Source organism: Sardina pilchardus, chromosome 5, assembly GCF_963854185.1.
Source record: "Sardina pilchardus chromosome 5, fSarPil1.1, whole genome shotgun sequence".
Classification (NCBI taxonomy): domain Eukaryota; kingdom Metazoa; phylum Chordata; class Actinopteri; order Clupeiformes; family Clupeidae; genus Sardina; species Sardina pilchardus.
The window spans coordinates 7,946,607-7,971,036 of NC_084998.1; the positions used below are offsets into that span (position 1 = coordinate 7,946,607).

The following is a 24,430-nucleotide window of genomic DNA, read 5'->3' on the forward strand; positions in this document are numbered from 1 at the left end:
TGTGTGTTTGTGAGTGTGAGAGAGAGAATGAGCATACAGTATGTGTTTGTATGAATGCAAGTGTCCTTTGTGTGTGTGTGTGTGTGTGTGTTTGTGACAGTGTGTGCGTGACAGTGTGTGATTGTGTGTGCATACATTGCTCCTCTCCTAGCTTTCCTGCAGAACAGATATAGGTCGCCGCCATTGGGGACAGGAACATGCGCACGGCTGCGTTTGAGGGAGAATGAATGGGATGGGAGATGGCTGTCGGCCAGCATAGTGTAGTGTAGTGTTGTGTTTGAGAGAGAATGAACGCCAAGAGAGGAGGGCAGTTGGTCAGCACAGCGCTGTGTTTGAGAAGGCACTGGACAGCGTGAGAAGAGGGCGTTTGCCGGCGCAGTGCTGTGTAGCGCTGTGGCTTGGTTTCGCTGGCGGCTAATCTGGGTTACTATTTTCATGGTTGCCACTTCCTCCTGTCTCATGACAAGCCAGTTTGGGTTAAGCCTGTTCTTAGCTTTGAGCTCTGCAGCCACCCCAGCTGAGCATCCCTCCCCCTTCACCTGACCCTTCCCCCACTCGCACTCGCGCTCTCTCTCTCTCTCTCGCTCTCTCTCTCTTTCTATCTCTCTCTCACCCTCTGTGGTGAGTGATAATCTGACAGGGGCATTCTGGACTGGGGGAGTACTGCCAAGACTCAGGCAACACCTCCATAGATCTCACACCCAGCACATTACAGTATGAGTGTGACTGAGTGAGACAGAGAGTGAGGAGGAGGAGGAGGAGGAGGAGGCAGAGAAAGAGGGAAAGAGAGAGAGAGTGAAAACAAGGCAGAAAGAGAGGGAGAGAGAGAGAGGAGGCAGATAGTGAAAATGAGGCAGAAAGCGAGGGAGAAAGAGTGAGAGAGAGACAGAGGAAGAGGCCGAGAGAGATTGAAAAGGAGGCAGAAAGAGAGGGAGAGAGAGCAAGGGAGAGAGAGAGAGGAGGGAGATTGGCACAGAGGATGGATGAGAGCATGGAGGAGGACAGTAGAGGTGCCGTGCACAGACTGACCTTTCATCTGCCTGGCTTCAGAGCGGGACAGTGGGGCCTCCGCCATCGACTGGTCTCTGCCGCTGGCGTCCTGCAGGGGGTCAAGGGTCAGGGTTAGGCAAACCGCACTAGAGTCCTACTGCACGACGAGTGCAACACTCAGCAACAACACACACACACAGACACTCATCTGCAGTAAATAACCACACTCTCTCTCTCACACATACTGTACACACACACACACACACACACACACACAGTACAAACACCACAGTAACACAGTTTTTAAAAGGACAGTTGGAGTTGTTTTCAGAGACTGAAGAGATACGCTTAAAAGCCTTTCAACAACTCTGACGGTCCTCTCTCGATCTATAAACCTAATCTAACAAACTTCTCCAAGACCATGGTCCTTCAGATTATCTCAAAACAACCAACTTTCTCCAATTAAAATCACTGGGCAAAAAAAGCACAACAGAAGGAAGAGCGAGGAAATGAAGCAGAGGTCCACAGCTACTGACGAGGAAGAGCTGGAAAGGAGCTGGACAGGTGCTGGACGTCACATGGACGAGCTACGGCCTGAGCAAAAACACAGAGACTCCCAGCTCCTGAAGCTGGACACAACAGCCAGAGGGGGGGAAGGAGAAAAAGCGGTCAGAGACAAGACACACACTTAGCCGGTCGTTGGTAGGGGGGCTATGGAGGATGTGGGACCAGAGACCAGAGACCAGAGGCCTACAAGGGAGGGGGGGGGGGGGGCAGCCGGACACATCCAAAGACAGCCAGAGTGGAATGGACGTGGACTGGCTGAAAACCTTTTGCACGTGCCCTTTGAAGAGATATGAACTGGTGCACACTTTAGGCACTGTGGTTCATGTCTATCGAGCTCCTGAGTGGGGAGGATTTGCATGTGTTGTGAAGGCAGGCAAGAGGGGGAGAGGGGTTTGAGTTTACTCCTTTCATCCAAGATGGCGCTTAGAGGGTGGAGATGCGGGCGACTACAACTAACTGCAGTGCTCACACAATTCTAGATCCTTGGGTGAAACTAGGAACTAGGAGACAGGAAGGGATGGCTCCACAGATACACACTCAAAAGGACGCAAAAGGTTCCAGCCCTTTCTCCTGAGCTGAGCGAGAGAGAAGGGGGGGGGAGGCACTGCAGGGCTGTGGGTCTGAGTGGGGCGTAACTCTGGGGGTTCTGGGGGTCAAGCCTGTTAACACACCCATGTGTGGTGCCCAGGGGCCGGGAGAGCCATCTTGCCAGGGTTGGCTCTCCGGGGGGCCGGTACGGGCCGATGGCAGTCGTGGTGCTGTCCTCCCTCCACCCACCACTCCGAGCTCATCTGGTCCACCACCACCTCGCCGGGGTCAAAGGGCGGCGCCACCGTCTCGTCGTCGTTGTCGGTGCCGTACTCCACGTCGATCTCGGGCCGCGTGCCCGTGGGCGACTTGACCCGGTGCACGGTGCGGCTCAGCAGGTAGGCCCCGTCGGACGCGCACGGCGGAGGGTTGGCGGCCACCGCCACCGTGTCGGCCACGTGCGTGCTCATCTGGTTCCGCAGCATGGCCTCCCTGCGGAGCCGGTCTCCTCCTCCTCCTCCTCCTCCTGCTCCTCCTCCGCTGTGCGTCAGGCGATGGGTGGGAGGAGGAGGCGGCGCGGCGGCGATGACGGCCCGGCGCGAGCGGATCTTGCGGCTGTCGGGCCCGTCGTACAGGCTGCTGTCGGACTCTGCGTACTCCTCGTCCTCCTCCTCGGGGTAGCTGACGGTGGCCAGCTGGTCGGCGTAGTGCACGTGGAGCTGCGGCCGGCGGCCCTGGTGGCTGGCTGGCCGCAAGCTGGAGTGCAGCGGCTGGGGCGGGGGCACGGGCACGGGTTGGGCGCGGACGTGGTGGCGGGCGCTCTGTGCTCGGCGCGGATGCGGGACGGGCGCGGCGCGGGAGCGGGCCGACCGTCGCCTGGGCTCGGCCTCGTCCATGGTGTTGTCCTCCTCCTCGGTGAGCTCGGGGATGCTGAACAGGTGCTGGCTGTGGTAGACCTGCGGCGGGAGCTTTATGATGCGCTCCATGACCTCCTCGTCGCTGTCCCACACCTCGGGCTGTGTGTGTGTGTTGTATGTGTGTGTGGGTGGGTGGTGGTTTTTGGAGTGGGGGGGTAAGAAGTTAGTGTTTGCGGTGCAAAAGAGTGGTGGTGAAGGTGGTGCGGCATTCCCACCGAAGATTCAAATCACATCAAAACCCAAGAGTGGGTAAGAGGGCGGCGTGCAAGAGTGCAGAGAGAGAGAGAGAGAGAACAAAAGAGAAAATTAAAACGGCAAGACAAGAACACGAAAAGAACAAATAGGAGGAAAACAAAGTAGGCGGAGAAGAAAGGCCCAAGAGTCAGAGCAGTATTTCTGTCTGAGTGTGAATGTGTGTTTCTGTGTATGTCTGTGTGTGAGTGTGTGAGTTATATGTGAGTCTGTGTGTGTGTGGGTGTGTTATATTTGTGTGTCTGTCTGCGTCAGTCAGTGGTGCGTGGTAGGCAAGATACATTCGATGATTTAAATCAACCTGATCTGAACTTGAACCGCGAATATCAACAAAGACAAAATGATACCTGCTTATTTCCAAAAGGTGAACTTAACATTCAGTGTGTCCTTACTGAGCTATGCAAAACTTTCACATCAATGGGAACAGAAACCTACTTAATCACGTCAGCCTACCTGTACACTGCGTCCCTTACGACGCACAAACACAAAGCGCTAACGTTTCACAACTCACGGCTCTAGACTACGCAGCCTAGGCTACAGATGGTCTGCCGCGGATCATAAAACGCTGGTAGACAATGACGAAAATCAGGTAGTAAACTGTTATTATTGTACTGAGCTACTTGTCATCGGCTCTTGTGCCAACATTGTTAATTTACATTACATTACATTACATACATTTAGCAGACACTTTTTTTGTCCAAAGTGACTTACATTTGTCAACTATATTACAAAGGATTACATTACATTGTCCCCGGAGCAACTTGGGGTTAAGTGCCTTGCTCATGGACAACTTTCAGGCTACTGCACGCTAGCCCAGCTCCTTAACCACAACACTACCACCGCCCATGATACCATGGTACCATTTACGGTACCATGACCTACCCAGAGACAAGCTGTCACTGTGGTGCACATGAAGCTATTTGTTGCTTGAGGCGTGAGAATGGACCGATCCCATCCCCCGCCTCCCATTGATAGTCCCATAGTTACTGTTGCTACCTCGGACAAGCTTTGGTCGGGGAAGCGTGAGAGAGCGTGCGTTCAACATGGGGACACTAGTGCCATTTAGCCGAGTGTGCTGTGTGCTGGCACACATTTCTGCACTTGAGGCAGATACTTTCTAATGAGGAGACACAGCACTCAAAACAAACCCTCCATAGAAATGCATAGAGTTATAGTTTGTGACTGATATAACTAACTAATAACTGTGACTAATAATGCAACCAATGTGGCAGTTGTCTACACATAACCTGTGCCGCTTTTGTAGCGAGCCATGTAGGTCATGCCTGTTTTTGTAGTGGTTATACTTATAAATGGCTTCGCAAAAAAGGGCTAAGAACAAAACTAGCACCACTGTCTTCTTCTTTAAAAACTTTGTTTTTATTAGAGACGTCTCTACCGTCTCCATCTCCACTCAAATGATCCACTCCAAATCATCTAAATATGATTACAAATATTGTCTTCTGACTCGTAACCGCGGGTGACTGTAGACACCCACTCAATTCGGATGAACCCGCGCATCAACTGGTGCATGTGTGTGTGTGTGTGTGTGTGTGTGTGTGTGCATGTATATGTATGCGTGTGTGTGTGTGTACAGTATGTGGGTGTGTGTGTGAGAGGGACTGTTTACCCTGCCGATGGCCATGCTGTAGCCCCTGCCTTGTGTGTGTGTGAGTGCATGTATATGCATGCGTGTGTGTGTGTGTACAGTATGTGTGTGTGTGTGTGAGAGGGAGTGTTTACCCTGCCGATGGCCCTGCTGTAGCCCCTGCCCTGCACGTCTGCGATGGACTCGGAGTACAGGTCCTCCTCCTCCTCCTCCAGGATGTCAGACAGGTCCGAGCCTCGGCTGCTCTCTAGCTGGTAGTCAACGGTTGGTTCCGCCAGACCGCCACCGTAACCCTGGAAACAAGTAGCAATGCATGCCAATGTCAATAAACAAAACAAAAACTAAATCTCCAAAAAACACAACAGCACTTTGTGAATGGAGAGGAGAGTTTCTGTATCAATAGAATAGTCTGGTTCCCAGTATTCCCAGAACTATTCCCAGTTGTGTCTCTGGGACACTCTACATCCTTACCCCCAGCACCACGGACAGCTCAGAATAATAGTCATTCTAAGGTGAGGTGATCAGACCGTCCGGTTAGTATTTCTCACTTTGTATACTTTTTATTATCCAAAGCGACTTATGTCAAATATGACTATGAAAATGTGACTATGAACCAGAGCAATTTGAGGTTAGGTGTTGAACACTTCAACTCAAGAGTACAACAGTGGAAGCCATTGCTAGCTCAGCTCTTTAGCCACTACGCTACCACCACACTTCTTCCTCACTCTTAACATACAGGAATTAAAGGATTGTCGATTGGCGGGATTTAGTTCAACCAACATTTGAGAAATACTTTCCAGCAAAAAAAAAAATAGTGAGATTTAGACACCATCAGGGGTATTTTTGTGATATTATTCTGGTGCTATACAAGGCTACATGGATTTATTTTCTGTGACAAGGCAATTAGCCTGTTTGGGAAAGTAAAATCACAGATTTATTTGATTGATTTGAATATCTCCAAGATTGATTTGAATATCTCCAAGGATATGTGTACCCCACTTTGACACCTGAACAAAACTACAGCACATTACAGCAGGGACTACAAAGGGCCGCATACTGTACAGCCATTCAGCCTGGTAGCCCAATAAACATACAGCACGTGAAAACAATATTGATGAACATCCCTTGCTGCTTTATGCACACTATGCTTACTACAGCCTACTAAATCAGCACCAATGAGACACAACCAACCCATCTGCTGTCTGTGAATCTCAAACCATAATCGAAGTTGGTTCAAACTTTAAACAAAGCTTAAATGGACATCTGCTTGTTAGATGCTTCGGTAGCAGTAGCAAAACTATGTAGAAACACATTTGTTTACTTCTTTTTTTCTGCATTACAACATCACTGCCAACACTTTCAGTTTGATAGATTCACAAATAGAGCATATCATCTCAATAAGAAACAGTATATTATTCCAACAACTGATGACACTGCTGGCCAAATGGAACAAGCAACAAAAAGAGAAAAGGCCCCTGTCTTCTGAAACTCAGCCATGCGGAATACAACCTACAGCTGGCAACTGGCTTGCATCAAGTCAAAAAGATAAACACATACTGTACCAGCCAAACAGACACACATAAGTGAACACACACAACAAAAACATCCCCCTACAAGCACTGCAAAAGGCTGACTTTAGTAATTCTGCCTCATTGACTTAAGCAAGGCTGCCTCACTGACTTTAGTAATTCTGCTTCATTGACTTTAGTAATTCTGCTTCATTGACTTTAGTAATTCTACCTCATTGACTTTAGTGATTCTGCCTCATTGACTTTAGTAATTTCGCTTCATTGACTTTAGTGATTCTGCCTCATTGACTTTAGTAATTTCGCTTCATTGACTTTAGTGAGGCTGCTTCATTGACTTTAGTGAGGCTGCTTGATTGACTCTAGTAAGGTTGCTTCATTGACTTTAGTGAGGTTGCTTGACCGCAGGAGCCTCACCTGGTGTCTTGCCGCCGGCCTCCCGTGGCCCAGGAACTCCTCGATGGACACCAGCCGCGTGTTCTCCAGGTCCTCCTCGGTCTCCGACTCGAACGGCGACGGGTTGGGCGGCCGCATGGGGTGCGTCTCGGGGGGGTTGAGGGAGTCCAGCGCGGGCATGCGGGGCGCGGGCGCGTGGTGGTAGGGCTCGTGCTGCTGGAGCTTGGCACTGCTGGGGTCCTCCAGGTAGTCGGAGATGGAGACGCCGGGGCGGGGGGCGGAGGGTGCGGGGCTCTCCGTCTCCCGGTGGGGTTCCAGCGCCGCGGAGATGCTGGCGGGTAAGGCCGCGCTCAACTGCTGAGAGGAGCGGAGGGAGGGAGGGAGGGAGGGAGAGAATGTGAGGGAATGACCAACAAAAACACCATCCCACACATCTAGACCTGGGGGATATTCCAAGTGTGTGGTTTAGATGGATAGATAGATAGATAGAGAGATAGATAGATTGATAGATAGAGAGATAGATACAGTAGATAGATAGATAGATTGATAGACAGACAGACAGATAGATACTTCAAGGTCAAGGTTTAGTGATACAGTTGGGTTAGTTAACCCAGTAGGGGCTGAAACTCCCTATCTTTATTTTGCAAAGCACAGGACACAGGAGGTTTGCCCAACCACATCACTACACAATGTACTTGAAATGCCCATCCTCTCACTGTTTTCCCTTTTTCTGAACGAATTAGCTCATCAGAAAATGCCTGAGTGTAGGCAAGGGAGTTAGTTAATGTCCACAATTTCAGGGTACTGAAGTTTGTCTGTCACTTACTGGTGCGAAGACCACTGGGTTGTTCATGGCAGACGGTGGAGGATGCTGAGGATGCTGATACTGAGGATGCTGATGCTGAGGATGTTGTTGTTGCTGCTGCTGCTGTTGCTGCTGTTGCTGCTGCTGCTGCTGCTGCATTGCCAAGGCCATGGGCATGGGGGCAACAGCCATGTGAGGATTTGCCCAGGCCTCCATGTAGGAGCCGGCGGGCAGGGGGGCATTCGCGGTGATGGCTTTGGGAGAGTTGGCATAGGCCCCCCCGCCGGGGACCGATGTGTGCGCGTCTAGCGGCGGCAAGCTGTAGGGCAGCGCTGGCATTTTGGCAGGCGAGTTGGTGAGGCAGGACGAGACGGCGGGCGGGCCGGGCACGGCGGTGGCGGCGGCTGCTGCCAGGACTGGCACAGGGAGACTTGGGGGCACGGGGCCCGCCATGATGGCAGCGAGTTTGGCCTGGACGTTGACGGGCACGGAGTCGGAGGACTCGCCGTGCGGGGACATGGTGCGCACGGTGAGCTCCTGTGCCGCCTTCACCGCCTGGATCTGAGACGGGCCCAGCAGGGCACTGCCCGCCGTGGGGGACGACACCTCCAACACCTGCAGGGCCACACACACACACACACACACAAACACACACACACACACACACACACACACACACACACACACACACACACACACACACACACACACACACACACACACACACAGATAAAGACACAACACACACAAACATACACATACGCGGCACACACACACACACACACACACACACACACACACAATTAGAGACATACAGTGCAATCATAGTGCAATCATTGGCAGAATATCATTCTGAACATCATTCAAACTAAATCACTTTTGTCTCATTAAATGTCTACAGCAGCTGCAATTCACTGCCTGCTATTCCACTGGCTAATAAATAATCTATAAATATCCTGTGTGCACCATAACAGCAAAGGCATTCAACTGCAAATATATTCAAGTAACAGCAATGCAACAAAATGCAACCACCCAATACAATGCAACACATGCAACCTGTCAATAGAGTCTGCACTATTTAAAAGTTTCCTCACAAAGCAAGATGACAAGGGAGAGACAAAGATCCAGGGCTACCCTAGGATTTTCAGAAAACACCAGTTCACGGTTGTAAGTAGTACGGTAGGGAGAAAGAGAGACAAATGGAGAGAGTAGTTGTGCAGACCTTCTTCTTGTCTGCGTAGATGGTGTAGCCTGTGACGGACACCCCATTGGAGGTTCCAGCAGCATCGATGGTGACAGGCAGCCAGCTGACGTTGGCGATCCCCGGGGAAGGACCCTGCTCCAGCTGCACGTCCAGAGGGGCATCAGGGGGACCTGGGGGGGGGGGGGAGAGAGAGGGAGACAGAGAGAGAGAGAGAGAGAGAGAGAGAGAGAGAGAGAGAGAGAGAGAGAGAGAGATAATCAGATAATGCCATTCTCCCAAGAAACACATCTAATACACTAGTGTTCTGACCTGCTTCTGCTTCTGAGGCAGGTCTTTTCCATGCAAGTAAGCACACTGGTTTCAGCTTGTAGCATTAATAGATAATCAAAACACCAATTCTAACTGGTGAAACACAGTTAAAATTGTGTAGTAGTTGGACTATGGAGTTTCACCAAAATGACATTCTGTGCTTTAATTTCGCAGTCCTGGAGCTACCATAATTTCCCAACTATTAGCTGCAGTTTATACACTGAATTTCTTCAGCTATGAGGCTAATACACTGGGGCAGTTAATATGGTATTGATACGGTTTTGTTTTCTTTAACTGGCATAAAACACTGTCCTGCGGCTTACACTGTACATAATGCAGCTAAAACACAGGAAGTTAATGTAATCAAAACACCAATTTGAATTGAGCCTTGAATTTCCCCTCGGGGATCAATGGAGTATCTATCTATCTATCTATCTATCTAATTTAGCTGGTGGAACACAAAGTAGCTGAGTCTACGGATGTTCCCAAATGCCCTTCTGTGCTTTCGCTTCTCAGTCCTGGTGCCGTCTCGTGTGTGTGTGTGTCCTCACCGGCGGTGAGCGTGTTGAAGGTGGTGACGGCGGTCCGGCGCTCGCGGCCCTCCTGCGGCAGCTCCCAGGGCGTGCGGTGCGGCCGCGCCTCCACCTTGACGCGGTGCTGCAGGCTGGGCGTGAGGTTGCTGAGGCACAGCGAGTAGCAGCCGGCCTTCACCAGCTCGCACTCCTCCTCGTTCAAGGACACGATGTGCACAAAGTTGCTGTTGCTGGGCAGCCACACCAGCGTGGCCGAGGTGGCCGTGACGCGCTCGGCCCGGAGCTGGGACGGCGCCACGCAGACGTCGCGGCCCACCAGCAGGCTGCAGCGCAGCTGGTCCGAGCCGCCGCGCTCCGTCAGGCTCTGGACGGACACGCGGTGCGCCCGGGACGCCACGTCCAGCCGCTCCAGCACGGCTTTGGTCTGGGAGCCGAACGGCACGTTGAGCCGCAGCTCCTGGTCCACGAAGACGTTGTAGCTCCACACGGAGCCCCAGCCGGCCGGCACCACCGGAGGCTCCCATCCGATGATGATGCTCTTGGCCAGCTGCTTGATGACGGTGAGCTTGCGCGGGTAAGGCACTACGTCCACCTCCTCCAGGTCGAGGTCCAGGCCGTTGGTGATGGGGACGGTGAGGGCCGGCGGCTTGCTCGCGGCGGGGTTGGGGACGGAGGCCGAGGACGCGGCCGATGTGTCGGTGGTAGCGGCGGGGGTGGGGGTGGTGGTGGTGGTGGTGGTGTTGGGGCCGAAGCGCACGTGGTGGGGGTGAGAGTGCTGGAAGCGCTCGCTGCCGCTGTGCAGGCTGCTGTCCTGGAAGGAGTTGTGGGACAGGTCAGCCGCCTCGTGGGCCTGGGCACTCATGACGTCGTCGTCCGACACGCGCTCCACGAAGTTGGAGGGGACCAGCCCTCTCCGTCCATCCATCAGCTCACCTGCAGGAAGGGAGACGTGGGGAGACAATGAGACGGGCTGAGACATGGAGGTTCACACAGGACTGGTGGAAATCTTGCATGTATTTTTCCCATTTCTCTAGAAAAAAATCTGATTATCATAATCTAAAACTGCCATAATGTATTTAATTCTCTGCCTTTCTCCAACTGTCAAGAAACGCTTTCTTCACATATGAGGGAAAGCAGGAATACGCGCTATAAGACCAGCGGCCATAAAGCTGTAGTCAAAACTGACCTTCATAGAAGCCATCGTCATCCATATCTCCATACACATAGATGTACTCTCCTGCAGTGAGGGGGAGCTCCACCTCTGGGTTATCATTCGGGCCATCGTAAGGGTTATAGCTGCGGGAGGGGAAGAGCAGGCATCAGAGAAACAAATTGATCCCAAATGTATAATGGAAGTGTTGCTGAGGAGGAGTGCTGCAGCGATCCATACCTGTATCTGGCAATGAAGACCTGGAGTTTGGCAGCCCCTCTGTTTGCAGAATAGGGAGCAGGAGACACGTCTATATCCAACTCCTCTACCTCACTGGCAGTGTCGACCTGCAGCACAAAGCCAAACGCGCAGTTAGCTTCCAAACCTCAGCCGTGCTTTGAGGCAACAAAATGCACTTAGCTTCCAAAACCATTTTAATGCCTGTGTGTGTGTGTGTGTGTGCTGATGGTCTCAGAAGTCGTTATCAGTCGCTTCACGACAGCATGCAGATTCTAAGTCTGTGTGTGTGTGTGTTTCTTGTCTTTGCTGCATAAATACTTTTAGCCGCTCAGTCGTCGGCAGATTGCGTCCACTGTTGTGCCCAGATTGAGTGTGTGTGTGTGTGTGTGTGTACGCTCACACAGGCCTGTGTTTATAGGACACCTGGCGTCACAGGGACAAATTCTTTGTGTATACTTTGTGCGGGAGGCAAGAGAGGGAAATTAAGCTATTTGGACTCCTACTCTAGGGGCGGTTGCATAATGAGGTTTAGATTCGACGGAAGCAGAGTTCAGGGACGCGGGCGGCTTCATAATAACAAACTGCTTAAAGAGAACGTGCTCGGCCCCCGCTCCGCCGCCTTAATACCGACATCAGAGAAATATTGGCCAGACAGGCTTCATTGCCGTCTCCAAATCTGCAAACAAACTGCGCTAAGCTAACGCTAGCCGATTGACTAGTACTACGCTGAGTGGATATATTTAGAACACAAGCCAATAGAAATAATAAAGAAAATCAGAGGAGACGCATGTATATTTATAGCTCGCAGAGGGAAAACCTTTTCAGGATAATCACTTACAACTACTACACCCCTCATAATCCACTGTGGCCAAAGGATTATCTCACTAAATATGAGATTTAGCGAGCTGCGAGCTGGGCGAGACATTGACTCGGTCTTTAAAGGCGAGGCCGATGTGTGCAAGACACCATCAAGAAAGCGCAAAAATAATCTGCGGGAGAGCGCGGTGTTGATAAATATAAGCCTACTGACGCTTGTGTGTGAGTAAAAATATCAGCCATGCTGGTGGCTTTGCATGCTGGCTGTGCAGGAGAGAGTGAGCGAACGTGTATGCTTGCCTGTGTGTGTGTGTGTGTGTGTGTGCGGCTTTTGGTAACAGAATGGTTAAATGAGTTTTTCTTTTAAATCCATCAAGACCAACAAAATCCATGCAATACATGTGATTGAGTCTTTGGCTTTGTAATCTCAACAAGCAATCCATCTATGGTCAAACAAGAGAGAGAAAAAAAACATGACAGAAAGTACAACTGTCATACTTGTGCATATCCTTGTGTTTGTGTGTCTGTGTGTATTTGGGGAACATGTGTATATCACTGTATGTGTGCATGTCAGAGTGTGTGTACAAGGTGTGTGTTTAAGTGCAGCTGAACGATATGTGTGACGGCGACTGTGTGAATCAGCGTGTGTGTGTGTGTGTGTGTGTGTGTGTGTGTGTGTGTGTGTGTGTGTGTGTGTGTGTGTGAATGTGTCTACAGGGCGTGTGATTATGAATATGATGTGTGTGTATGCCAGAGGGTAAAATGTGTGTGTGCGGGCAAGTTCCTCACTTCGTGTGTGGGACTGGCTTTGCGCGGACTGTGAGGCCGGGAGCCGGGCGTGAGGTGGGTGGTGTCGGACTTGGTGGTGCTGGAGGTGGAGGCGGACTTGGCGCTGATGGTGGGCAGCTCGCGGTGCTTGGTGGTGGGGGAGCGCTCCAGCCGGGCCAGCCCTACCAGCCCAGCCGCGTGGGGAGTGGAGCCGGCCCGCAGCACCGCCTCCACGTCCACTAGACCATCATCATCATCACACAGAGAGAGAGAGAGAGAGAGGGAGAGAGAGAGAGGGAGAGAGAGGGGGGGGGGAGAGGGAGAGAGAGAGAGAGAGAGAGAGGGAGAGAGAAAGGGAGAGATAAAGAGAGAGAGAGAGAGGGGGGGAGAGGGAGTGAGAGATAGAGAGGGAGTGAGAGATAGAGGAAGAGTGAGATAAAGAGAAAGAGAGAGTGAGTGAGTATGAGGAGGAGGAGAGAGAGACAGAGCGAGAGCAAGGAGAAAGAGAGAAAGACAGAGAAGGAGAGAGAGAACAGAGAGAGAGAGACGGACAGAGGGAGATTAGGAGGAGAAGACAGTTCAGAGGACAGAGAGAAAACGAGGAGAGAGAGTAAAAATAGTTAATAAAATAACACTTTTGTTTGCTTATCAATACAAATCTGTTTCCACACAGCTGGAAGAGCCAAATGAGGCTGATCTCACATTCACTGTAACTCCCCATCCACAACTGACACACAAATAAATACAGACATGATACTATGCATGCTGGGGAGCATGTTAATGACACAAAAAGGGTGCTCTCTAACTGTCTGCTACACAGTCCAACGTGATGGTACTCTGTGCTACCACTAGCATGCTAAGTACCCTTAACCGAAATGCCACCAAACTCCTACACATACGGCCCTAATTTAAATGCTGAGCGTAGCGCTGTTCGTTCACACACAAGCACTTTGCTCATAGACTGACTCGGCATTTTGCACAGCGTTTAAATGAGGGCCTCATACAGTAGCTTGCTTCGTGAACACCACTGTGAGGGTGTTGAAGTGGTCAGAAAGTGAGACTTTTGGCGGGAGTTGTGCACAAGTGCCCTGAACGCTCGTGCGAGATCTCTCACCATCTTCCTGCCTCCTCACGAGGCCAGTGGGGGCACGTTTAAAGTACAGCAGATAACAGATGGACACAGGCAGCAGCCAGCTCAGCATTCAAAGGCAATAAGTATGCACATTGGTCTCCACATAAAACAAGTTTTTGGCATGGGAAAGATATTTAAAACACTCAACATTTAACAACTGAAATCAACAACCAAAAACAACTGAAAACATCTTCAGAAATGATGTACTCTTAGCATAATTGGAGGATCAAATGGGATTTGTGCTAATACACTTTTGAAAACAAAACAAAATGGAATCATTCCACCCCCCCCCGAAAAAAATGAACTGAACTGCACACAGACTCTCCCATGCTCCGGTCATGCATGGTGTTTGACCACGGCGGTGTGGTCAAAGGGACCATGACCATGACCTGGTCCAGTTCAGTCAGGCGGTGACCAGTCGGTGGTACAGTGGACCATCATGCATGTGACCGCGGTATAACAGAACACGAAACGGGGAAAAAGAAAGAAGAAAAAAAAGGGAAGTGACCGTGAGAGAGACGACTAAAAAAAAAAACAAAAAAAAAACAACTCGGAGTGGATACCCTGTTCCGAGGCAGCACAGGGGGGAACATCGGTCCCCTCCAGAGTCCAGAAGGCAATATCGCCGAGAGAGAGCATCACCTCTGCATCGCTAGCGCCTACAGGGAGACACAGCACAAGGCACAACAGAGGTCTCTAAGGAGCAGACGGCACTGGCATGCCTCTGTTTGGTCATTTAGCACTGCAGTCCCCTACCAGCAGCATGCAGAACGGAGTGTCCTTTGCGGAGTCCATTGCTTCATGTACTGAGGCTCAGGGGCTATTATGGTCGCCATGTGGCTTTTCATGTGTTCTCTTTAGCAGTGCTTCAAACTCAATGTGTAAAAAACACTACTGTTACTGCTATTGTCACAGTGGTACTCATAGTCATCGACATTAACACAGAAAAGTCACTGCCTCTTGCACTTGTGTCCCCAAGTACAAAAATCTTACCGGCCAATCTATGAGGGACACCTCATGCATGATACTACTGGGCATATCTAGTGCTAAGGCTAAGTGTTATTCAATACTTATTCAATTGGGATTTTACTGACTCCCATGCCTGGAGGCTCACAGACTCAGTAAGGCAGAAACAAGAGGCTGGAAATCCCCCCTCAATCATCAAAGGGAGGTGTGAGATCAACAATGAGGAGGAAGAACTTGGTAAAAACTTGGAAACAGGTGGGTGGTGTGTTTGGGGTGTTCTCAGCTTTTGGAGGCTACCGTACCTGTCTCCCCCGGGAGCCCGTTGGTCAGGTGGCTGAGGCTGGGGTGGGACAGCAGGCCCGAGCTGTCCAGGTCGATTTTGGAGGCCTGCAGCCGGAACTTCTCCAGCTCCTGCGAGAGCATGCCGAACTGCTCGCTCTGGCTGCGGCATTTGTCCTCCAGCTCGCGCACCTTGGACTGCGGGGGGGGGGGGCGAGACAGAGACGAGGGCGAACACGGACGGACGTTACACTCGGGCACGCCAACAACATCACAAAGTGGCTAAGCCTCTATTCTAGTGTTTGTTAAGAGAACAAAAAAGCTTATCATGCTTTTAAACAATCCACATTTCAAATATATTATTTCACTCTAAAATTCACACGTCAATACAGCATTATTATACAAAGTTCAAACTGTTTGGTATGTATGCACGTCATGTGCAACTGAGCGCATATATACGAAAGCAGTGAAAGGGCAAAGTGGCAGATGAAAGGGCTGCCAGGAAGAGAGGCTGAGAGGTATTGGCGAGTGAGAGGCTGTAGTGATGTAGAGGGTGCAGAAGCATGGCAGGCAGCGCAGCGCAGCGTGCCGCACAACTCCAGCTGCAACAAGCCGCCCTTTTTGTTTGTGTGCTCCTTTCTGCTCCGACAGAGAGAGAGAGAGAGAGAGCAGAGAGAGAGAGAGAGAGAGAGAGAGATAGTGTGTGTGAGAGAGAGAGAGAGAGAGAGAGAGAGAGAGAGAGAGAGAGAGAGAGAGTGTGTAGAGGTGCGAGATGAGAACACGGCCGCTTTGGCTTCCGGCTGCGGTGCGGCTTCCTGTCACACACCCAAGCTTGCATATGAACACACAAACACTTCAGTACACATGTACACACACACACACACACACACACACACACACACACAGACAGACTCACAAAGACATACACACACACACACACACACACACACACACACACACACACACACGTATACGCACGTACACAAGTACACACAGACTCACGTACACAAAGACTAGCACACACAGACTCACGTACACACTCTTCGGCACGCATTCACCTTCATTCAACACAGGAGTAGTTTGCAGACTCTTCCTCACCGACACAAGCACACACCCGCACACACCCAAACACGCCTGCCTGCGCAGCACGCATATTACCATAAAGTCACAATACGCCGCAACAAAAACACACTAACTTACTACCACGCGTGTCTATTAGCACATGAAGGGACTGGCTATTAGTGTCCACTGGCAGCTTATCTAAAATGTGCATCACATTCTCTCTATGGCACGAGTGCGTCAGCGGCGTGTGCAGAAATGAGGCGGTGTGGCTTTAACGGAGGGCTCAGAGGCCTGTGTGTCCGGCTGGGGCCGCAGCAGCATGCGAGAGGACACAGCAGGACAGCTTAGCATTCAAAAGAGGATTCCAGCGCCTGACAGGGCCTCACTCTACTAGAGTTCACTCTACTCGCCCCGCTCCCACACACACACACACACACTCAGTGTGTGGAGATATAGAGCAGCGCGAGGAGGCACAGGCACACACACACACACACACACACAGGCTAAACATCTCTAGCTGTGGTGCTCACTTAACATTGCCATCATCCCTTATGAACCCACAACCCACAGACACATGTATACTACACACACACACACACACTTATACACTCATATAACTAGGAGTTGCACTCAGCAAAGACTTGAGGTATGCGCTGCTGCTTGGCCAGCAATACTGTACGTGCCACTGAACAGGCAATTTGAGACTCAAAGACACCAAACAAGGACATCATGACATCAGGCCCGTTTCCTGTGTATCGCTTTTAATGCTACACATACACAAACCAATGCACACACATACACACAACATTTGTGTACGCACGCTCACACACAGACTCAGACACACAGACACACGCGCACAGACACACATGCACACAGACACAGACACACACACACACACACACACACACACACACACACACACACACACACACACACAGACACACACAGTAGTCGTCATGGTTTGGTTGATGCTTAGGGGCAAGGATTAGGCTAGAGTGTAGAAGCTGAGGACGCAGGACGGGACGGGACGGGACGGGGGGGGGGGGGGGGGGAAACACACCACGAGAAACTCGCATTGAGCTAATACCTGCATGCAGTCCAGTGTGGTCTGATAAGCAGTAAGAGAACACAGCAAAAAGAACACACACACAAACAAACAAACAAACAAAAAACGCACAAACAAAACAAAACAAACACAAAAGACACAAACAGAGCACTTCAGAACCTCATGCATGCTTATCAAAACATCAGGGGGGAGGAAGGGGGGAGAAGACATGGTTCAGTCATTATTAGTGGAACTCCAGCACGCACATAGGCCTATCAGCTCAGATCGCTATGCACATCCTGTCAGAGCAAAAGGTGCCGCGGCGCTATCAGTCACCCAGATCACTCAGACGCTTCGCCAATTCAGATTTAGTTGTCGTTGCGTAAGAATTGGATTGATAAAGATCAAACTTTGACCAAACGAAAACTCTTGAGAGAAAAAAAAAGCTCTCTGCAGAGTGTTCATTCGGGGGTTTCGACAACGCGGATGTACACAGTGATCTGAGTTAAGAGGGGAGAAAGTCAGAGAAGAAACAGAAAGAGGCAGAGAGAGAGAGTAAGAGAGTAGGAGTTAGCGAGAGATAGCATTTAAAAAAACACTGTACCAACTCCCTCCGCAATACAAGCTGGATCAACTCCTAAGAATGAGAATTACACATACTTCATTAAGAATATGGGGACAGAGGAGCCATCTTTTCTGTTCAGTAGCAACACCACTTTACTCAGGCTAGAGCGCCTTTTCAACACTTTCTTATTCTCAGTCTTTAACATCAGGCCTCTTAGGCATCATCTTGCTCTCACTCTTACTGAGAGAGTATTGATGGACTATGAAAGAATTTCTGCTTCTGGTGTAGTCTGTGCCCCACACATAATGAAACACAAATTGCTAAGTTTTTTTTTTTTATTACAATGGGGTTTGGATGGGTGGGGAGGTGAACGCCATGGACCCACAGGGACAGCGATAAAGCAACACTTGAAGTGACACTTTGCATTTGACACAGGAGAGAGGAGCTACTTCCTCTTCTTGAGCAACAGAACACACACACACACGGGGTGAGGGGTGGGGGGGGGGGAGGGGGCCTTCGAGAGAGAGAGAGAGACAGAGACAGAGAGAAAGAGAGAGAGAGAGAGAGAGAAGAGAGAATCAGAAAGAGAGAGAATGAGAGAGAAAAAGAGTGGGAGGAACAAAAGTCGAGAAAGTTGGCGCCGAGAAAAGTGCACGCAGAGGCGTACAGTACATCCTGATGTGTGGCGGGGGGAGGGCGGGCGCATAATGGCACGCAGCGCAGCACACACGCACGTAGGCAGCCTTTCACAACTGCATCAGCGCTAACAGGTGTTTGAACAGAGAACAAAGACTCAATTATGCATTCCAGCTCCATTAGCGGCCCAGGCCTTTTGTGTCGTCTGTGAGCAGAGCGGAGAGGGAGCGAAAGCAACGTTTAAATATAAATGAGGCTCTCGCGCGCGCGTGTGTGTGTGTGTATATATATAGATGTATATATCGAGGGAGATAACAGACTGTAAATAATCAATGAGGTTTTGTTTGCTTGACGAGAGCGGCAGCCAGTTGAGGCACCGCCGCTCGTGTCTTCCTGAACTTAAGCCGTTCGAGTTCAGTCGAAGAGTTTTTTTTTGCAGACACACACTCGGTCTGACCCTCCGCGGCATTTAACTCGCTTACATCAAAAGTGCATATGTCCTGAGTCATGAACCACAGACGACGGCGCAAATAAAAAAAAAAGAAAAAGAAAAAAGAAACAGACCATCAAGTTCTGGTAAAAAAAAAAAAGAGTTGTGATATAACAACATCAAGGGGGGCGTGTGTGAGCATGATATTTTACTGCGCTGCTCAGAATGTGCTCTCAGTGAGATCAAACATCTTCTCTCCTGTGTCAACATCTCCAAAGCGTTCCTAAGGGCACTGGTAGATTGGTTGGGGGGTGGGGTGGGGGGGGTGGGTGTTGCCTGAAACCATGAAGGACATACAGGAACACAGGCACGCAGACGGGAGCTCACCTCCAGCACCTGAACAACACCCTCATGCTCCCGTTTGGCAAATAACTGTGCCTGCAATAAATATATAAAAAAAATACATTAGATTATGTCATAATGTATATATCTATATAATTAAATAATGCTTAACAAAGCAACAACAAGACACATACTGGCAGCAGCTCAGACAACACAACTTACTTCACTACACAATACTAAATCAGGATAAAAAAATAAATAAATAAAAAAAAACCCTAACATGCAATAACTCTGTATGAAAAGCACTCTCATGTGCCAAGCAAGCATGTTCACTAAGCGGCGTGTTTGTTATGTGCTCGGTCTGTGTACGAGGCACTCTGTTTGCAGTAAAGGGATTAAACTGGTGCCTCTATAATGAAGTGGAGCCCAACATGGCCTCGGCCCTGATGGCACCCCCTGCTGGGCGGCTCTTGATTGGCCGGACCAACAGCAGGCTGGGCTCAGCTGGCTAACGGGGGCCTGGGGCGTACTGGCAAGGCTTGTGCGCTAATGCCAACATGACATGGTTACGGGGGGTCTTGGCAGAGGAGAGCTTAATAACACAATAACTTGTTATTCACAATCAATAATCATGTTATAATCTGTTTCAATAAGGTTTGATTTCAGCTGGGAGACTTACTTGCCAATATTGTACTATTGTATTAGAAGTATATTATTATTATCATTATTATCAACAACAGCAAACGGCATTATCAGTAGCAGCATTAGTCACATGTCAACTATATTGTGCATGTGGATGTATGTATTAGGCAAAACGGATATGAAGGGATTAATGAACTAGCTCTGGCCCAAACAGGGTGTGCGATTTATTTGAACTTAATTATAACTAAATTCATTTTAACAGGGTGACTGACTTTATCCGAGTGTGGTCGTCGCAACCCACCCCCTCACACACACACGCACACAGAAGCGGGGCCTGAATGACTGCGGTGTTGAGGGCCTGAATGATTGCGGTGTTGAGGGCCTGAATGACTGTTGCGGTGTTGAGGGCCTGCTGCTGACGCTGGATCCTGAGGGGCCGAGGGGACTCACCCGCTGTAGCCGCTTGATCTCATCCTGCTTGAACTTGAGGATAGCCAGTGCCTGCTCATGTTCCAGTTCCAGCTGCTGCCTTCGCTCAGCGACCTCTCGCATGTGCTACACACACAAGATCAATAATAATCAATCAATTAACTAAATATATGGTTTATAGTGCAGTATCATCTTAATGTGTGACTATGTGCCCACTAAAATGAAAATATGGCATTTCATGCCTTCCTATATATTCATACACACAAGCACAAGCACAGCATTTGCACAGCACAGCATTTGCAAATTAAAACACATCGTCATGAAGTCAGATTATAATCTAGAGCTGACTTTGTAGTGAGAGTATACTGAGCTCCTGGTGATCCCCTTAATACACACAGAGGAAAGCTTTGGTGATATGAAGGCCCAGACAATACCTTTAGGACCTGCTCTAGGTTCTCCAGTTTGGCACGGAGTCTCTGGTTCTCCTCGAGAACTGAATTGTGTTGAGCGCTCACTTCAGAGAGCTCCTGCCTCAGCTCCTCATTCTCAGCCTGGGACTGGGGAACAACCACAACATTTCACCTCATTAGACATCACTGGACATCACTATACATCACAGCCATGTTGCCTTGGTAGTCTTCACGCTACATTCCGACAGGAAGAGACTGGCATATACTGTAAGAGACTATGGAAAGATATTTGCCTATCATAGTTGCGAATAACAAAACTTAAAATCATTTCAAGTTTGAGGTGACTGCGATGGGAGTTTGAGTGATCCCCTGGGACTGTGTACTCAGCGTTAGAGTCATATCCTCCTTGGGGATAGGAGATGGGTGCTCTGAGCAGGAAGCCACATGATGGCTGTGACCATTAGCTTTGCTGCTAGCTATTATCTTTACTCGGTATGAGTCCCAGATCATTGCTCACTATAATGAACAATCAGCATTTACATACATTTCCATTTAGACGGCAGGGGGCAGGATATGATGAAATCTCAGTACCAAATTACATAACAAAGTCAGTCATGCAATTCTGCAGTTGATATAGTAGGGCCACAGAATGCGGTCAGCTGCCATTGTGATTATTCTTGTAGGGGTGTTCAGTTGAATTATTATATAGAGTTGACTAGACTTGTCTGGTATCTAGTACACCCTCTTACATTTGCATTTTGATTTGCATGTAGTCATTTAGCTGACGCTTTTATCCAAAACGATTTAAAAAATAGGGGAACAAAAACAGCAACACAGACTGGAAACGGCGGGCTAAGGAATCATGTCCGCATATACAGTACTTCTGGGGTGAGTGCAGGAGAGGTCACTCACCTGGTCAAGCAGCTGAGCCTTCCGCCTGAGGAGTTCTGCCTCCTCGGCTAATCTCTCATTTTTGCCACGCTCCTCATCGAGCTGGCTCTCCTGGTAGCAGAGAACACACACACACACACACACACACACACACACACACACACACACACACACACACACACACACACACACACACACACACACACACACACACACACACACACACACACACACACACACACACACACACACACACACACACACACACACTTTAGAACTCTACAAGATAACATTGCAGATTTTTAATCATACTACAGCAAATGCAGTGGCTTGCAAAAGTATTCAAGTGTGATAAAGACTCTGATAAAACATGCAAATGAAAACAAAAAGACTCCAAGTCTTTGAAATATCCAAGTGCTTTGATGTCAATTGAGCATCACTGGATCCATAAGAAGAAAGTGGAAGGTGCATTACACCACTCATATGCTGTGTAGAAAAGGCTGTCCCCCAAAACAAACATTCATGGAGGATACTGTGAAGGCCCCTGAAAAAGGAAGTATTCTGACGCATCTCTGTTCTTCAAAATAATACACTCAGACGTTTTTCCTTAAAATGGATTGAAAGTAACAGTACATATTTGACTCATGTATCATGTGGGATGCATGAACATGCTAACTTAGCCCTGCACACAACTCCCATCTCTGCTTGCAGGAGCCTCCCTGCTCCTTGTGTCACCTTTGGCCCCCGCTAAACACCTCACAGCACGGCACACTACACAATAGCACATTCTAAATTCTAAAAATGGAGAAATTCAGCCAGAAATGCTGGAACCGGAAACTGATTCTCACACAGAAAACGAAAAGCAAGCACGAATGGTTCGGTCAAAGTCCTGATCGAAATCCGAGTGACCGATATCAACCTTACGGCAGGAATAGGGAAAATGGCGATGACTTTGGAGGTTACTTTAGCAAGCCACAATAGACTGTGGAGGTCTACTACGATGCGTCTATTGAACTCAACATGACCAGCAGCAGCACTTGTTTGTTTTACATGTTTCATAAACATAGCAGGATGTTGGGAGTGAAAAGGGCAGGACTGCTACTTACCAAATCCAGACATCTCTTCTGCCGCTTCCTAACATCATGCTCAAGACTTTCACATTCTTTTCTCTTTTTGCTCAACTCACTTTCCTGCAACAACAAAAAAAGCCGTTCTTTTATGAGCAACCAGTGCCGAGAAATATGCTCACAGTTAAGACTGTTTAGACTGCATAACACATACAATGGGCTCTTTGAATTATCTGTATTATCCAATACTGGATTTCAGATGTCAAAATCCAATACTGGATTTGGAGATATTGAGATGCAAAATCACTAAAAAATCTGCAGTAAACACCACCTGCTGTATATGGTTTAGAAAAGAATGACTGTGCATATATACCACTGAATTAATCTGAAATCCTGGAAGAATAAGCGTGTGATTTAAATATTGACCTCTGGCACACTAACGCCAAGGAATTACAAAGCTTAGCATCCTTTAATTATTCTAAATGCAGCTTACACACAGGCCCAACAAAGGCAGAAATAAGCTTATTTCAGTATTGCCATGGCAAATACTGTAAAAATTACTGGTGAATGAATATGGAATATGGACCCACATAGAGGCTAATTGCTAGCTAAGAACAGGCAAGAAGGCATAGATCACCATTGCAGTACTGACTATTCAGAGAAATCAATCAAACTGGGTCTAAGCCTGTCATTTCTTGTGTCTACACGTAAATAATTTGCAAAGATTATACTGATTGATCGGAAGTGGGTTCCACCAGTTAGCCTTGTTAGTTACTGTAGCTCCCTTGTAGCTACAGGCTAGCTATAAGCTATCTGAATTATGATAAGCTAGGCTAAAAGTGGACAGACTGGGTTCTTGCATGCACAGAGAAAAGGAGGGTATGTATCCTCTTATCTAACTGGGGTAGATGGCCAATAAACCAACGTCCCAAAAGCTGGCGTGCTTCTTTAACATTCATAATCGTGCTGAGGGTATTTGTGCGTGTGATTTTTGAATGTTTAACGTTGCAGTTGGTGAATAAACTCTTTTGAGATGTGAATCAACTCTAATAAGAGGTGGATAAACACACACAATTTCTGAATTTCTAGCGTTTTACTAGCGTTTAGCCTCAACTACATCCCTGGTGCTGAGGGTACTTCTGAGGGGTTTCGGTGAGTTTTGGGGCCCTCGTTCTTCTCACCAGAAACTCAATGCGCTGCTCCTCAGTCTGCTCCTGGGGGTGGGTGGGGCTTGGACTCAGCCGAGGTGTCACTCTTGTCCCCGGCTCCGCCTCCTCTGCAGGAGTCTCCTCCGGCGTGGGAGGAGCCTCATCTAAAGCTGGGGTTGGGGTCTCAGCCGCGGCCTAACAAGAAACAAGAGGAAACATGTTACAACACTTGAACACCTAAACATTATGTTTAATATAATGCGCACAAAACGCAAGTGGTCTTCTAGTGTTTTCTCTTCATGGTGCTTCTGAGGAGGAAACATGTTACCACACTTGAACACTTAAACATTATGCATAACACATATTTTGTGCGAAACACAAGTGGTCTTCTAATTTAGTTTTTCTCTTCTTGGTGCTTTTGTGAGATGTGTGTGCTCCTGCCGTTTCCACACTCCAAAAACCATCTGAGAACAGTCAAATAAGAGAGGAAATGACAAAACTAACAGATTAGTACCATTGTCCCTCAGGGATATTTCAACACAGAGATACTAGGAGACTACAGTAAGTGTTTTGATATCCAATATAAACCTTGGACCACAGCACAAAGGAAGTCTTCTGGAGCACCCGGTCAAATCAGCAGTTTTAATATGGTGCAAACAGACTGACGTTTCGAAACAGCAGGTGTCTTCCTCAGAGTCAACAAACAACAATGTATGAATGGCAACTTTAAATAGTCCGCCCTCACATAATTGGCAGCCTCCTATTGGTATCCTTTTGTG

The 24,430-nt window shown here is 48.9% G+C and overlaps 2 protein-coding genes across 7 annotated transcripts in view; both read right to left on the minus strand.

The window, feature by feature from the left end:
* LOC134080032 (RIMS-binding protein 2) overlaps nucleotides 1–24,430 on the minus strand; it is a 210,831-nt gene that overhangs the window by 179,565 nt on the left and 6,836 nt on the right. For 4 of the 6 annotated variants that reach the window (XR_009939155.1, XM_062536238.1, XM_062536237.1 and 1 more), the window contains exons 2-17: nucleotides 23,685–23,846; nucleotides 22,543–22,626; nucleotides 21,458–21,547; nucleotides 20,570–20,692; nucleotides 20,157–20,261; nucleotides 19,110–19,160; nucleotides 15,008–15,182; nucleotides 12,629–12,846; nucleotides 11,024–11,130; nucleotides 10,820–10,929; nucleotides 9,652–10,566; nucleotides 8,810–8,961; nucleotides 7,609–8,202; nucleotides 6,804–7,139; nucleotides 4,995–5,153; nucleotides 1,030–1,099 (exon numbers count right to left, since the gene is read on the minus strand). Coding sequence is in view for 5 of the 6 variants with exons in the window: in XM_062536238.1 (XP_062392222.1) it covers nucleotides 1,030–1,099; nucleotides 4,995–5,153; nucleotides 6,804–7,139; nucleotides 7,609–8,202; nucleotides 8,810–8,961; nucleotides 9,652–10,566; nucleotides 10,820–10,929; nucleotides 11,024–11,130; nucleotides 12,629–12,846; nucleotides 15,008–15,182; nucleotides 19,110–19,160; nucleotides 20,157–20,258 (2,989 nt within the window). In the remaining variant the exon portion in view is untranslated. The remainder of the gene's footprint in view (nucleotides 1–1,029; nucleotides 1,100–4,994; nucleotides 5,154–6,803; nucleotides 7,140–7,608; nucleotides 8,203–8,809; nucleotides 8,962–9,651; nucleotides 10,567–10,819; nucleotides 10,930–11,023; nucleotides 11,131–12,628; nucleotides 12,847–15,007; nucleotides 15,183–19,109; nucleotides 19,161–20,156; nucleotides 20,262–20,569; nucleotides 20,693–21,457; nucleotides 21,548–22,542; nucleotides 22,627–23,684; nucleotides 23,847–24,430) is intronic. The other 2 variants (XM_062536236.1, XM_062536235.1) reach the window with 2 other exon arrangements.
* Nucleotides 20,340–24,430, minus strand: part of LOC134079752 (RIMS-binding protein 3C) — a 58,453-nt gene continuing 54,362 nt past the window's right edge. Inside the window, exons 8-11 of the mRNA XM_062535830.1 lie at nucleotides 23,685–23,846; nucleotides 21,458–21,547; nucleotides 20,570–20,692; nucleotides 20,340–20,381 (exon numbers count right to left, since the gene is read on the minus strand). Coding sequence (XP_062391814.1) covers nucleotides 20,340–20,381; nucleotides 20,570–20,692; nucleotides 21,458–21,547; nucleotides 23,685–23,846 — 417 coding nt within the window. The remainder of the gene's footprint in view (nucleotides 20,382–20,569; nucleotides 20,693–21,457; nucleotides 21,548–23,684; nucleotides 23,847–24,430) is intronic.